This window comes from Phoenix dactylifera, chromosome 18 (genome assembly GCF_051530095.1).
Source record: "Phoenix dactylifera cultivar Ajwa chromosome 18, Ajwa_hap1_PhDact_Kaust_v1.1, whole genome shotgun sequence".
Classification (NCBI taxonomy): domain Eukaryota; kingdom Viridiplantae; phylum Streptophyta; class Magnoliopsida; order Arecales; family Arecaceae; genus Phoenix; species Phoenix dactylifera.
The window spans coordinates 13,071,116-13,087,576 of record NC_143207.1 but is presented as its reverse complement, the minus strand read 5'-3'; the positions used below and the strand labels follow the sequence as shown (position 1 = coordinate 13,087,576).

The 16,461-nt window shown below is 35.9% G+C and overlaps 1 protein-coding gene across 1 annotated transcript; it reads right to left on the bottom strand.

The window, feature by feature from the left end:
* Positions 1-136: 136 nt before the first annotated feature.
* LOC103719931 (GDT1-like protein 5) lies at positions 137-14,028 on the bottom strand. Its single transcript, XM_008809421.5, has 12 exons — positions 13,870-14,028; positions 13,707-13,775; positions 12,019-12,078; positions 11,871-11,918; positions 7,794-7,882; positions 7,655-7,691; positions 7,506-7,553; positions 1,027-1,095; positions 884-928; positions 729-790; positions 550-622; positions 137-463 (listed from the first exon to the last, which is right to left on the bottom strand). Exons 1-12 carry the CDS (start codon positions 13,888-13,890, stop codon positions 389-391), a joined length of 696 nt encoding a protein of 231 aa, XP_008807643.3. The 5' UTR covers positions 13,891-14,028; the 3' UTR covers positions 137-388.
* Positions 14,029-16,461: the final 2,433 nt, after the last annotated feature.

Genomic DNA, 16,461 nt, shown 5'->3' with positions numbered 1-16,461 from the left:
AAGAGTAAACATAGAGAATTGCATGAATCCAAATTTCCTTAGTGCGCCTACAAAGCCTAAATATTTATGTCTTTGGTTTTCTTTCATCAACGAACAGATCTCAATGCAATGCAAAGATTTGAAAGGGATAAGCAAATAGGAGTAAAATTTATGATCATATTGATAATAGATAGTAATCTATTTGTCACTGAATTGATAAAATGTTTATAACTATGGTACAGATTGTTCATAAATGAAGCTGTGAGAATAACTCCTATTGTATAAAAATTTTGAGTCAGAATAGCTGTGGTGCAAATGACATCCCATGACATATATCTTGGAATGAATAGGGAAAGCAAAATGTGCAACCAGATAAGCATTTGAACATGAAAAAGACGGCAAGTGAGGATCATGACTCTCCCACTGCTGACAGGAAGGACTGGAGCCCAAATACTAGGAAAAGTACCCCACTGGAGAGTGCAACCTACAACCAGATTAATACAGCATCAATGTCTATATCATTTTTTTAAAGAAGTGTTTAGGGTAAAAACTAAAAGGGTAATCCCTTACCATCTTCTCAGATATTTGGGATGCCAAGCTCTTTCCGCCAAGAACAGCTGCTGTAGTACACAATGCCTGTCCCCTGCACCCAAATATAATAACCAAGAAAAACAGTAGCATTCAGCTAAAATAAATAACATTATAATAAAAGGGACATTCATAAAGAAGACATGAGGTTCGGGTCATACATGATGCCCCCAAGAACCACACCAAATGGGTTTTCATCAGCGGCCAAACCAATTGTAGCAATCTGAGAGGAAAGACAGAGCTAATTATAATGGCCAGTACCTTAATACAATTAGAAACCCATGGGATTTAAAGAAATTATTTATCCACAGATTACCTGACTCTTATCACCCCACTCACCAAAGAAAGTAATGGAAAATGCCTGCAGCGATGGATAAGAACAGCATATTAAAACTGTGCATCATATAACAACATTGCATCTATATTTTTTATCTTGTACCAGTGACCTTACAACCATACCTTCAGAAATATGGGTGAGAAGAACTGTGTCAGAAATGGTCTCTGCTGTTTCTTTAAATCATTATCCCCCTATTTATGAAGAATGAATAAAGTAATTAGTTAATGGCTGACAAACTATACAACATGAAAATGCCATTATCACCTGATATGATTTATAGTTAAATTTTCATGTCATTCAGAAGAGATGGAAGTATATAATAGGAAGATACAGTGCACAGGGCATCTAGCTAGTAAATACCTAGGGTTCAAGGTTTATAATCCTACGAACAGTACTGGAGAGGAAGTTATCAATCATCTCGCTGGTATATTCTGTAAATATTGAAGACCAAATAATCCTTGCTCAAACACCCATAATCAGTCTAAAGTTTCATATAACTATGAACAAAACAGCCTTTTAAGGTTTCCTGCCAGAATTTGATTTTAGCAAACAATACAGCAAATCCCTGATCTGGTACAGGATCTGATTCTTTTGTCACGATATTACATTTCGAACCATTGAATGGACTGACTCAATAACACTGGATAACAAGAAGATTATCAAGTATTGTCATTCCTTTTTGGTTCAACAACATACAAATACATAACAGTGATTGCCCAGAGCTAATATCCATATGCATCACAAAGAATTACACAATTAGTAGACTCCAATATCCAATGTTAAAATTTGCCTGGGTGCATGAACACACACTTGATCAAAGAAAGCAAACATTGATGGAACCTTTGGACAGTCCTAACATGCAGACATGCTTCGAATACCAATGTGGCTCATTATTTAAAAATGCATATTCTGACTTAATAATTTGCATATTCATATGTTCCTGCAAAGCATGCATGTTCTGACTTTAATTTGTAACTATGCATATGTTCTCACAAGCAGAAAATTCCATAAACTTCAGTCAATTTATGAAGTGCTATTTAACTTTGAAAGAAATAATTTAGTTCAAATAAGCCTACATTAGCCGTACTGATGTTCCTAACAAAGGCGATTTTCCGGGGAGATTCCAAAGCAGGTGCAGCATCCTAAGCGAAGGATTTCTGCTACTGCACTGCAGGCACTATGACTAACATAGCCATCCTTACCTCATTTCAATCTTCCCTTCCAGAAGTGCATGTCAGTCACTATATGCCACTCTTAGAGGGAATTAGTGTTGAAAAGGGAAAAATCTGAAAACACTTATCAAGATAAGGTAAGTCACTACTGATGAAATTTTGTTTATGGAGTTGGTAAATGATTTCGAAGCCAGAGAAAAAAACCTTTGGTGCTTGGAACCCCAATATTAATAAGGCTAATTAAGCTTTTGTAAGCTCCGGACACTTCCCTCGAGTAATTTAATTACATTTAATACATATCATATACCAACACTACCATAGTATGAATCAAGCTAGTGCCAAATGGATCCACCAATGGTGCAAGAAGCATAAAGAGGCCGTGGTGCAAGCCGAGGCCTTTAGACGGGTCAGAATGGGCACCAAGTCCATCCCTGACCAAATGGATGAAGTGCAAACACCAAAAGAATCCCGATTGCATTGAACTGGGTCTGACAGCTCAAATTGGCCATACAACACATCTGACAGCTTAATCATGTTTTCCTGTTGGTGAGAACAATGAAAAATTAGAATGACATCAGCAAGATAGTGTGGATCAAAGTTTAAATCCTGCCTTGTACACCCAATAAATCCAGCAGAACCATCTAGTCAAGTCCTAACTAATGGCCAGTTCTTGCTACTAGATGCCTAGAACTGCCATTAGCTCATGGATTTGATGAATACAACCTTTATTTGCTTCCAATTCATAGTTTCATTAGTTTGAGCCGTTCTTTGGAGACATTAAATCTTTGGTGCCCAATGCCCCAAAAAATACCCCATCTATGTACTAAATTCTACACATTAATTGATAAAGTCCACATTTTGAGTTTACGCACTTGTTTCCTCTCTCCATGGGGTATACTTGCATTAGTATATTGCAGGGACATTCATTGGAAGACATCTAGCAGCCAAAGGAAACTGCATAAAGCTACAGTAGATTGCGGATTTTAAAGGAAGCTTTGGTGATGTGGATTTACTACTAGGTCAATACCCTTTACCTTTACAACAATATTTTACCTCCCGCTTCAATTTTAAGCATGTTAAAACTCATAAACCCTAGAAACACGACACCTACCCAGTTCAAGTTGAGGACATGGTTATCTGCTTCTTGCAGTTAGAAGCTAGGCTTGTCACTCCAATAGGCAACCACATCTTGTGTTAGATAGCTAATTATCACAAATCTGCTATTGCAATGCACCTTGACCATGTGTAGTGCCATGATGTCCAGGTGGTGTCAGCACCAGATAAACATTTGTTACAACTCAATGCACTTGATACATTGATATGTGGTCCAAATACTTGCGTATATGTCACAGATAATGTTGGAGGTCATCAGGTTTCTGGTCAAGTAATCTTGGGTCAATTCAACCACCAGCTCGCTAGTCAGTTAAGCGAAATAAAACCTCCTTTGTCCCTCTAATATCCTAAGCAAGTGGGAGAAACAGAACCTATGAATCAAGCAAACAAGATCTAAAACTATAAACTTTTTATTAGACAGGATAAATTTTAATTATTGTCAGAATACATTCATTTATTTTGTATTCTTGCCATATCCATATCCTGACATATCAAAATTTGTCATATTGTCAAAACCATACCATGTCCCATTTGTATCTTAAATCATCTTCATGCTTCCTCCGTTATAATATACTCTAGAGAACTTCCATAATTTTCTTATAAGATGGTTATCTGTTATCCATGAACTTCACATGTATGATTATGCCCTAAGTGATTACTTATGTTAAGACTTTACCCATTTCAGAAGTCTTCAATAAAGCAGCTTGCATTATCTGGTATCGTTGCTAATTTCTTTATTTCTACCCTTTATTTAAGTATAGAAGAGCTTTTAGAAAAGTAACTTCATAAACCATGGGTCTAACCTCTTCCTTGCCTCTACATGACCTTTTATTCATTTCCCCTTCAAAAGCTCATAAATAAGATCGAAAGAATCATTACGAATTTTTTATCAGGTGACTTGAAGGCATTCAAAAGCATCAAATGGTGGAGTAACTTGTTCTTTCCTGATTCTGAAGATGGTGCTGGACTTAAAAGGTTAGTTAACGCTATAACTTTTCATAGCATCAAATTATGGGAGAAGAAGAGATTGAATGAATCCTCATGTACCAAGATTCTTCTCTCTTAATATTGTGAAAAAGACTTATGCTCACCTTGTTGGCCAATCATCTTAGTTGTTCGCTCGCTTGGAGAAGGTTGATACCAGTTAAAGATCATCCAAGAATAGCATCGGCTAGTTAGTAGGTGAGGGAGAATTAAATTTCTGGTGGGATATTGGAGATGACTCAAACTTGCAGGTTGTAGGCTTGAAGCTCGATGACTGTTTGATGACACAGGCCATCTTAAGTAGGAAATTGTCTTGCTTAGTCCTTCACTTGACTTAATTCATCTCATCAATAGTATGAGTACTTTTATCAATTCTAATAAGACTATTCGTGTGTGCTAAGATCATAAGATGTTTTACTCTCAAATCAGCAGGCAATCTATTTGAGAAAGAAGATTTGGAGAGGTTAATCTAAGAAGTGTTTGGACCAAGCATCCTGTTAAAACTCTCACTATGTGGCATCTTCAGAAATTCAGATTACCAGTCGATGGCTCTTGGAACTCCCATGGAATTCATTTGGCTTCTAAACATATTTGTTTCCCTGAGGGCACTGAAAATCCACCAATCTTCCCTGATCGTGAATTGGCATGCCTTTATTAGGATCAAATTCTCTAATCTTTTTGGTTCCCTGAAGCTCAATAAATTGGACATTATTCAAATTCTAAATATTCGACGTCCCCATTCAAGTTAAGAAGACCAAGATACAGCTATTAAAAAATTCCTTCTTTGCATTATATGCTAGAAATCTGTGTGAAAGAAATAGAATATTTGAAAACTCAAAAAAGTCAGACATTGGTTATAAATTATAAATGCCTTTAACATTTGGGTTTGAGATATTTTTATTGCCTTCCAGGTTAAAGGTGCCCCTACAAATGATTTTGCTAGGTTAGTGCTTTCTGAATCTGGTGTCTCTAATCTCAAGCCTAGAAAAGTTGAAGGCACTTTGAACTAAGTGAATCAAATGACCTCCTCATTTTGTACAATTGAACTGTGATGATGCATCCAAAGGCAAGCCTGGTACCTGAAAATGGTGGTGTTACATGGGATGACCAGGGCAGATTTCTTTTGGGTTTTAATTACTTCTATAAGTTTGTTACGTTTGCTAAAATGAGAGAACTTCTTGATGGAATGAGACTTTGCACCCCAAAAGGTTTCTTTTCTAACATTGTAGAATCTGATTCTCAAATATTGGTTGATATTATTAAACAATATTCTCATATTCCTCGGAAGCTGTGCTACCTTGTTCAGAAATTCAGAATGCCAGCTGATTCCATATATGTTGTGGTTCAGCAATTATTTAGAGATACAATTTGGTTGCGGATCATAGAGCGAATCTTGTTTATGATACTCAAAAGTATTTTTTTTCAACTCTTTCAGTTCACTTCCAGCTGGTACAAAAGGTTCTCTAACATTGGATCAGATGGGTCATTGGTAGCCTGACTCAGTTTTTTGTAAGATTTACTGTTTTTAGCCACTAGACTTTCTTTTCTTTCATTTCATGTCATTTTTCTTCCCTTATAATTCCCTTTTATATGCAAATAAACTGGAAGGATACATGCCAAATTCCACCTTAGACAAAAGGGTGACTTCCCCAAGTAAAGGGTTGCTGGACCAATATGCTTCTTGACCCTTAAATTTTCTAGTTGAACTTCTTTGCACATAAATAGAATCTTAATTGTTTGCTAATTTGCATGGCATAAATAGAATCTTAATTATTCTACCTAGGGATGCAACTCGAGCAGGTCAGCTCATGTTGAACGCTCGACCTTAACCCAGCCCTACTTTTATATCTCTAAACCTGACCTAACTTCAGGTTGGGCTAATTTCTGTTTGGGTCAGTATTGTGCCAAGGTAGATCAGGTCAAGTTGTGTTCCCTTTGTGTTTGTATGTACATATGCATACATAACTACATATGTACATATACATAAGGTAATGTTGGCTCCTCCCAGCTGGATCTGAGGCTTGATCCGGCCAGCTCCCCAGCCGCACAATGGTGCGTTCATCTCCATGTGCCAACGCTCGCACCCCCCCCCCCCCCCCCCTTCTTTCCTCTTTTGGCTATCCATTGTGAAAAAAGGGAAAATCATCAAATCAAGTGAGAGGTGCATGCTCTCTCTCTTCATGGTACCCGGTAAGGTTCAAGTTGGATTTAATCTTAACCCCAACTCAACCAAACCCAGGGTCTGAATTATCTTGAACTTAAGCCCTATCCACTTTCTTAAAACATTAACCTAGCCCAGCCCAAGAACATGATTGGGTTGGTTATTTTCTAGTTGAAAACAACCCAAGTTGCAGCTCTAATTTTACAAAGATCTAAACCAGTTCCTAGTGGTTAGTCTCCAAACATTCACAATTGACAGTTTTCATGTAACCCATTTTTATGCCAACCAGAGTCCCACAAAGATTTGGTTTTACCAAAGCCCTCACAAGATACTATAGACATCATCCGACAAGCTCTTCAACCACCAAATAATATAAATGAAGAGAAAAACCAAATCCTACATCAGTAAAGATATAAATGGACATTTTGTGTTAATATCTCACCGTAATAATATGCACACTGTGAGAACCTAGATAAACAAGAATGTAAGAAAATTATACAGATATCTCCTGGCATAAAATGTCTTTAAAAGCAAAAATTTTGCATCAAGTAGGTTTTACACATATATTATTCTTCTAAACAGGAATTTAGAAGGCTTATTTTTGGCCCAGTTGCTTTTTCATCTCTCACCCACTCCACATTATCAAATCACACTATACAAGCTTAACCCAAAAGCCATTTCATGACACTCTCATCCTCATTTCCTCACATACAATCTATCTAGCAAGCTCCTTTCAAATGAAACCTTTGCAAATCCTCTAACCAGTCAACCACCAAAACAAAGTATAAGAGTATGAAATGGCTTAGAGGATCTATTTCGACGGACAGGAAAACAGTACACTCTCTCTAATACATCAAATATTGAATGTAACTTGCTGATTGATTTAAAACTTGCTCTGCATTTATATACAGAGAAACTCTAAACGACAAGTTGACTAGAGCAAATTAGAGACATTGGGTGATCACGGATGCATTAGAACTAAATGTTTGTTAATATGATTGGAAAAGAAAATAAGTTATCGCTGTTTACATTTAAACGAAGTGCTTTCCACTGCTGAAGAGTTACTTATCTTTATGAAGACCAGGAAGAGCAAGATATCTTCAGTCAACGGAAAGTAAGTTGATATGAGAAATAAAGATAAATAGAGACCAGTTTACACTTGCCAACTGACCTTAGAACCTCCTTTGGGGCCACCTGTGCCAGCTTTCCAGTCAGCATCCTAATTAAATAGAATTAAATAGCCATTTAACAAAATCATAGAAAGAATGTGGTACATAGAATTAAATAAACCAATGGACTCCAGAGATGATTTTCACCAACCAGTTTTGCCTCTACTTCCTTCAGCTCTTCAGCTTCCCTGATGGGTAAATGTTAAGTATAGAAGTAAGTGATGAAACCTGATTTGAATGAGAAAAAAACTAATAAATATTTTAAAAGGAGAAAGAGCAGATAAGCATACCCATCTTCTGTAAATCCTTCCCATAAAGACCAAAATCCAAATATAAAGAACAGCACAGTTGTTACATGGTGCGTCCATTTGCGAGAAATCTGCGCATTTCAACTCTGTTTTATTCAAAATCTATGCATAGCACAGAGTATTTGGAAACAGAGAAGCTAAACCAAAATGCAAATATTGTTATTTCAATTCATTTTTTTCTAATAAGAAACCACGAACAAGAAAATAATTTTCAGAAAAGAATTTATAAAACTGCTCAAACCAGAAGAGAATTTCAAGTAGCACATTGTTCGAAGACCAACAAAAGAAAAGACCTATTAGCTCCTTAGGTATTGATCCCAGTGATAGAAAAGACCTATTAGCTCCTTAGTAGTGCTTAAGTATAAACATTGAAGTTTCATTCCCATAATCGAGCTGAAACAGTGGTTTGAAATGGTATTTACATATTCAGTCCTCATCACCCTATTTAAGAGAAAACCAGCTCTATATCAATTAAAAACATACAAAGTTGTATTGATAGTTATAGACTATAAGGATTATGATTGAAATTCTTGAATAAGCACTCCAAAATCTACAGCTCTGCACTCAGTTGGATATTTAATTAGTTAAATTGAACATTTTGGTCATCCATCTTAACAAAGAGCAATTTACGTAATAATTTCTTACATTAATATAGCAAGTTAGCAACAATTGTTAGATATTGTGGCCTTATAGATTAAGTAGGCCATAGATTTCTTGTTTTCAAAATCTGTTTTTCCTTGTGCAAATTCACTTGATCGGATAATTACAGAGTGGAAGTGGGAGTTGCTCATTATTGGTTGTTTGATTCAAGGGATTCTAAAGTAGATGGATGACAGCATAGATGGAGCATAATTTTGTCTGTGTACGCTGCCTGATAAACTCATCTATGGATGGAGCATTGTTATTTATTTATTTAATTACTTGATAAAAGGGTCCCACCTTTGGCAGCCTTCATTTGGGAGAACATATTAACTCAAATTGAAGTGGGGTTCATTATACAAAATTTTTGTCCTTTGGATGCAATAATTTGGAGACTGAGATCTGAAATTAGATGAAAAATTTTGGAGACTAAGATATGGTGCTTTTCTTACCAAACCTTTGCTTCCTACTAATGTTTGAGTATTTGTCAAATATTTGAAAGTTGTTATTTAGACATAATCTGAAAATTCTGGGATTTGCTCTTGAGCTGGAAAGTTTATCTTCTTAGTTTGATGGAATTTGAATTCTATATATTTTTGGTGAAATCAAATGGAGAGTATTTCCTTGTTTACATATAATATCTTAAGTCAAAAGTATTCATATAAATGAAATTTGTTATATTCTTGCTAAGTCACAGTCTTAAGTCTTAACTAACATGCACCTATCTCCAACTTTTAAAAAATAAATTGGAAAGGAAAAAAGGGTCAACGACCATTTAGGCTAGACCCTACAGACACCTGTTAAATCAAAATATGTTGAAATGAAGATTTAATATAGCTCAACATCATGTGACACCAAGTTATTCACTCAATACTTGGTACCAAACCAGTAACAAGCCTGGCATGGCAAGTGCTGGTCAACATAGATCATTAGCGATCCTTGTCTAAGGTTAGAGATCAAGATCAGCCATAATATATAAGCTTCTAGAAGTATTATTAGGATAAGAGTTTGGCAAATTATCATTGGTGTGTGTACACAACACCTACGATGCATTTTTAAGTATAGTCATATAAGCCCCTAATAACTTTAGTGACGATTTAAATGTTACATATGATGTAATTTTGCAAACATAGTAACAAGATGTCTGTTTCTAAAGCAATTTATTTAACAGTATGCTATCCTCTTGTTAAAAGGAAATCAGCTCTTGGATGATTTATGATCTTACAAAGATTGGTTACAAAGTGTAGTTACTTGTCTAAACCATACATATGTCCCAGTATAAAGACATTAAAATTTGTCTGTGTTAAAATGCTTAAATTAAGTAGTATAATTTAACCACCAGTTGCAAATTCTTTTACAAATTTACCTTTGCCTACTTGTCGTTGTGTCCAGCGTTAGCACAAATACAACATGTTACATGATGCTTTGATCCTTGTGAATTAGCAAAAGTGTCTAAGACTCCATTATGCACCCACTAGCTGTCTGTGTATTAAGGAAGATGCCATAACATACTCCCTCTCAAAAGTATACCTACACCCTGGTTGTACTCCTCCACAAATGCTCGTTAGCATCTTCAGGTCTTTAATCCCAAAGGAACAATGGATATGAGCTACAGACTACAGGGGTACCTTTTCATAATTCTTTTTTTGGCTTTCTGCTGCTTTTTTCGCGGATAATAGAAGCACAGCCGACTCATCAGCCTAAGTATAAAAAATGGAACATAACCAAGAGTGAGAGCACTTGTCTATGAGAATGATGATTCCCCATGGAAATGTATCCCATGTTTCTTCTGATAAAAAAAACATCTCAACGAAAAAAAAATAAAGCATTGTATATAAATGACTATTTCGAATGTAAAGGCTCTTTCTGGGTTGATCCATAGACCAGATAAATGATGTTCTAAAGCTCATTCAGTAGATTCCGAAGTAGCATGTGCAGCTGTTAATCATTTATCATGCATCGTATGACCTCACTCACTAATATCCCAGAAGCACATTTATCTCTATATTTCCATTAATCAAGAACAACCTTCAGTCCTAACTTCCATCTCATTGTTCCAAATACTATTACACAGTTATGAAGAAAGCAATAGCCTAATGCTTCTAATTCAAAGTTTACTATGAAGAATCTTGAGATTCGGCAAACCATTTTTCATATTCTTGCACCATTTTCACCGTCATTCTTCAAATACTAACATCCATGAGTTCATTTACAAAGGAAAGCAACAGCATTTATCAAAACAAATCTGATTCTTCAGTTCGTTGCACCGTAGTAGCTAACAATTTTTAATCATTAGAAACACCTCTATCGAATAAGAAGGTATCCTTATCACATGTGCCTTGGTGAAGGTATGATCAAACAATTTATTTTGAGGACTTTTAATGATTGTGCTTTGAGGTTTTTAATTCCAAAATCATGAAATTTACTTCTCTACTTTTTTTCCCAAGTCTAGAGTTTTCGAGTGTTCGTTTGTTGAAAGGCAAAATATAATAGAACAAAAAATATAAGAAGAATAGAAAATATTATGAACTTGAAAAGTTTTACTCTGAATAGAATTTTTTTCAACATTTCCAAACATCAATCAGCATAAAATCATAACATTTAATTCCTTGAAAAAGCAAATTTTGATATATGAGTACATTAATTTTAAAAAAAAAAGCTAGTAATCTCATGAAATTGGAATACACATGTTTTTCAGATAAAGCATCAGTATATATGGATAACCTAGCCATCATTCAGACAGTTATGCTCCATAAAGTCTCTACTGACATTCAGATTCCTGATGCCAAATGACTGGGCCAAATTTCATCGAAGCAGGTAATATAATTGCATGAAATTCATAAAATTTCCAATGTGTAAACTTATGCATAAATCTTTTATCTCTTAGATCAATTACTACTCATTTTCCACAATAGTTACTGGATATAGGTAGATGTAGCCTATCATGTCTGCTTAAGTAAAAAATAACTAACAGAAGCAACACTGGAGTATGAAGAAAACATTTAACAAAAATATTAATATAGAGTTTTTAGTAAAGTTCGTCGTCTCGGTACCAGACCATGTACCAATGTCACACTAGCACAGTGTCGGTATGGTAAGGTATGAAATTTTTTGGTACACCGAGTATCCGTATGCCACCCATATCGGGTACGGGTACCAAACCGGTACGGTACGCCCCGTATCACCCTATTCAAGCTGGTACCATATACCTTGATTTTCAATATAATTTATAAGATGTTTCATGGCATAAGGCCTCTATATTGCTATAGATACCTATAACTCCAAAACCGGTACTAATTTCTAGAAACATCACAGAAGATAAACAAAATACAATAACTTCAAAACTCATGAAAAGTCAATATGATAAGTTCAAAAACAAAGAGATAATACTTTCTCAATCATAAAAAGCATATAGCATACCAGATTTGGTGCAGCCCAACCAAGCAAGACAGATAGGATGGTCATCACCTACAATCCAACTCCATATATATGTGAAAACAGATGAAATTATGGCTAAGGTAAAGCAACAGCTTTAATATAAAAGTAAAGGTCAAGGAAGAGAACTCACAATTAATGCTATTAAACAACCTGCTAAGACAAGCCTCCTTGGATGACGCATTGCCAAGATCTTAAGAAGAGCAATCATATGTCAGGTGAAACAAAAATAATGTTCAGGCTATCATAGGAAAAATAGATTGCATCTTTCCAAATTCTTACAGGTATGACCACCACACAATTCTTGCATAGTACATTTTAGCAACAACTAGTAGCATTTGACGGTGGTACAGTGTCCACTGCCACTGTTCTAACAAGAAGCTATAGTAGAAGCTTGACAACCCAGATCTTGGTAAAACAAATAAAAGGAATTTAATATTTCAAGTAAGGCACACAGATCATTTCCTACTTCAAACTTCAGAACTACAATTTCATGCCTAGGCAGCAAGATGTTAGGGGCAAGAGAGTGAAGTTGAAGTTTGAACCCTTATGTATTTATAGATCCACAGAAGTAACATAACCATCAAAATCATCCAAAAAAATGGAAAAAAAAAATATATAGGGGTTTCCTACTTATGCATCATGGTTCATGACATAATCAACTCCTCAATAACATGAAAAACAGTTTTTTATGATCCACAGTTTAAAAATACCAAAAGCAACTAAAAGTAGTCATCATGTGTTTTATGATGTGTAGATTATGATGAACAGTTCAGGATGACCCATCATATATTATGGCGCTAGGATATAACTACATGCTAAGGAGAGAGTTGAACTATGGTAGGATCCGGTGCAAACTTTCTTAGTGTAAAAATATATGATAGGCCATCTAAGTTGAACAGAGAACAGCATTAACCATGACCCACAAAATTTAAACTGCCAACAATACAAAAATCAATTGGAGGTTTTATAACCCTGCATCAGGTGATTGATAATATGGACCACAACAATAGAGCTAGGGTGCTAAGATGCATGATGTGTATTATAATCAAGATTCGAGAATATATTCCAATAAGCGAGACAAAAATTATTGAGGTAAGCTTCTAAGCTTGTATCTTGCATGCTTGCATGTGTGTGTCTGTGTGTCTAGACTCTAGAAGAAGTTTTGATCAACAGGACCTAATATATGAATGTTGGTTTATTATGGTCTTTTTCCTGGAGCTCAATGTACTTACAAACAACATGAGATATATGCCTCTGAAACCAAAGCCACTTCTAAACCCAGAACCCCCCCCCCCCCCCCCCCCCCCCCCCCCCAACACACACACACACACCACACCCCCGAAAAAAAAATAAAAAAAAACATTATCTATATATTTTTGTTTACCTAATTTTGTTAAGACAAAAATAATCTTACATGTTCCTTCTGACAAGATAGCAATTGAATCACACGTGCGTAATAAACGGGGCGGTCTCTTGTGTTTTGGCCGCCACATCAATCAGTATAACTTCATAGGAAATCACTGTATCCAAGGGTTGGCCTACCTTAATCTATCTACCACAACAACAGGAGACTGGAAACTAGGAATCAAGGTGCTTCAGGACCTTGCTTTTAAAACTCAGTTTGATTCAGGCAAAAAAAAAGAAGCGAAAAAAAAAAAATTCAGAGTGCTGGTAGAGCGATTTCAAACTCTAAATCTGACATAATCCGATCTTCACCAGACATAGTTCTAATCTTCACTAATACATCCGAACAAGGAAGTGTGCATTTTTCTCATTCAATTTTAACAAAAAAAAAAAGAGAGGAAAAGATAGATTTACCGCAGCTGCAAAGAATGTCTTGTCTCCAATCTCCGATAGCACGGTCATCGCAAGCGACTTAGTAAAGCCCTGATCTCAACCAAAAAAAAATCATGGATAAAACACAAATCGAAACAAGGAAGAACCAAATCGAGGCTCACTTTTCACCGTTCAAACAAATCACCTCGATTAGAGACAGCCCCATGTTTCCGTAGTGGATGGCAGTGATGAATTGAACGGCCGCGGAAAGACACGAGCGTCTCAAAATAGAGAGGGCAAGAGGGAGGCAAAAGAGAGAAGGCCGTCCCGCTTCTTGTACCCAAAAAAAAGAAGAAAAAAAAAAGACCGTCACGCTAACGGGGACCGGAATCGGTTCTTAGAATTCCACCGCCGGCCATTCTTTGTCCACTGCACGCGGGCCCCACAAATTAGGTTGGAGAGAGGGGGACTATGGGTGTGTTTGGAATGGGTGTGTTTAATTTTTTTTCTTTTTCTTGGTCGCTGACTTTTAGGGTAGCCGTAGGCATCCGATGGATCAAAACGAAAAGGGCGAAAAAAAAAAGGGCAGAGGAGTAAAGTTCGCCAACGTTTTGGGCTGTGTGATGCGTGAGACCGACGGCAATGGATGGGATACGTGTTACATGCTTGGTTTCTTTGGACTTGCGGGCCCAGAGAGCCACGTAATAGCATCACCAGATCTCGCCACCTTGGATGCTCGCATCATCGGTCCCCACCAAGTGGAGAAACGGCCACGGGCAGCAGAACCGGTGGACCAATCTCAGCCCTACGCTGCATCGTTCATCTAATGACCCGTACACATCATCAATCACAACGGCTCATTTCTGTGGATCTCGTTCGTCAAACATACATCTTGATACACTATTTTACAAATAAATAATCATAATCGGTGACGTACACGGCCACATGCTGCACGCATGCAGCACAGGGAATAATTTCTTCCACATCAATCACCGTCGGAAAGGGATGGTGGTCTTGTCTCAATAACTATTTGAGGTAAAGAGTAACCGGCCCTGTCATATCCCCGCATATCATGGACGGACGGCCAAATAAGATTTTTTTTAATAATAAAAAAATTTAATAAATATAAAATATTTAAAAAAATGATATAAAAATAAATAGTTGCCAAGTAAAATATTAAAAAAAAAATATGAAAATAGATAGCTAGTACAATATTTCAACGAAGATGGATAACAAATTTTTATAGTTTGATATAATTTTTGAATGGAAGCACGAAAAAATAATTACTCTAAAAGAAGGGCTAAATAGCCGGCCCTGTCGTATCCTTGCATGTGATATTGTGATGCATGTGGGAGCAATGGATCATCCACTTCTTGCTTTGAGTAATGTGTAGAGCTTTGAGATCCGTGTGTTGAACGATTCAACTTGGATTGGCACGAAGGAAGGTGATCCACGGAGGAGACATGTTGTAAAAAAATAATTTTTTTACATAAATACCCTTTAACAATTAAAATTTATATAAATATTTTTTTATTATTTATTTTTTATCCTCATAAAATACTATTTTTGCATAAATTCTCCTAATATAACGGTTCTTTTAACATCATTAATAAAAGCTATATTTATTTTAATTGAAAATAAAATAAAATTTTGAAATTATTTTTTTCTTCTATTGCGATCATTTTATAAATGTTTCTTTTAGCACATCTATCTATTAAAAATATTTTAGTCATTCTAGTTTGAAACTGTTAATTTTTTAACGATGTTAGATGGTGTGAATACATATGCAAAAATAAGAATAACAAAATAGAATAACAAAATTAAATATTTTATAGAGGTATAGATATAAATATTAATTTTAGAAGAATATTCATGCAAAATTTGATATTTAGAAGAATATTTATATTTAAAAACTCTATGAAAAGTCTTATGTACTCTGGATGTACCTCATAAGTCGGACTACTCGCGGTGGCTCAGGTCGGGCTTTTGGTGAATATAGGGGTAAAATGGGTATTATAGCCCTGGCAGAAGCCTCAATTACGTGGTATATTTCATGATTAGGGAAAGCTCTTTCACCTAGTAGGGCGTGGGAACTTGTGGGACACATGAAAATAGATGCCATGCATGCATGAAGGATGGATGTGTTAGAATTTATTGATTGATTGATTATGCCAAACTTAGTCGGTCTTACCAAACTTCACCATTAATTGTGCCCAATATAATTGGCCTCCATAAAATCAGGCTGTGCCAAATTTTAGTCGGCTTTACCAAATTTCACCTTTATTGATTTGTAATTGATTATGCCAAAGGCCTTACTAAATTTTGTCGGTCTCCTAATCTGTATAAAGGTTGCTTCTGTACATTGTAATAGACAGTCAGAAATACAATTCTCTTAGTTTCTCTTCTTCTCCGCATATTTTAACAGGACGGGTGATGAGCTGCCAAGCTGACATTTTAATGAGCTTGAAGAATGAATTTTTCACGTACAAGCTTAATTTCAACTTTAATATTGCTTAATTTCAACTTTGATTACCTCTTAGCTATGTTACCCTGGTGATTTTCTTGACACTATGGTCTTGTGAAACCAAGCCAACATTCATGTATCGCATGTGGTGTTTGTGCAATTTGTTACGGTGATTAGCTTATGTCAGGGTTGAAGAAGACCTCTACTGACCAATCCCACTCTCACTTGACATGTTTAATATCCAAACCTTATGTCTCCAATAGTGGTTTGAAAAATAGATACCACCATTGGACTCGGGAATAAAAAATGAAGTGTTTCAAGAAAACAAATAAC

Excerpts from the sequence above, each read along its gene's own strand:
- LOC103719931 (XM_008809421.5), bottom strand. The coding sequence starts at position 13,890 with ATGGGGCTGTCTCTAATCGAG. Across the intron at positions 13,776-13,869 it reads TGGGGCTGTCTCTAATCGAG|GGCTTTACTAAGTCGCTTGC; the intron begins GTGATTTGTTTG and ends GGTTGAGATCAG. Across the intron at positions 7,883-11,870 it reads GTTGGGCTGCACCAAATCTG|ATTTCTCGCAAATGGACGCA; the intron begins GTATGCTATATG and ends TGAAATGCGCAG.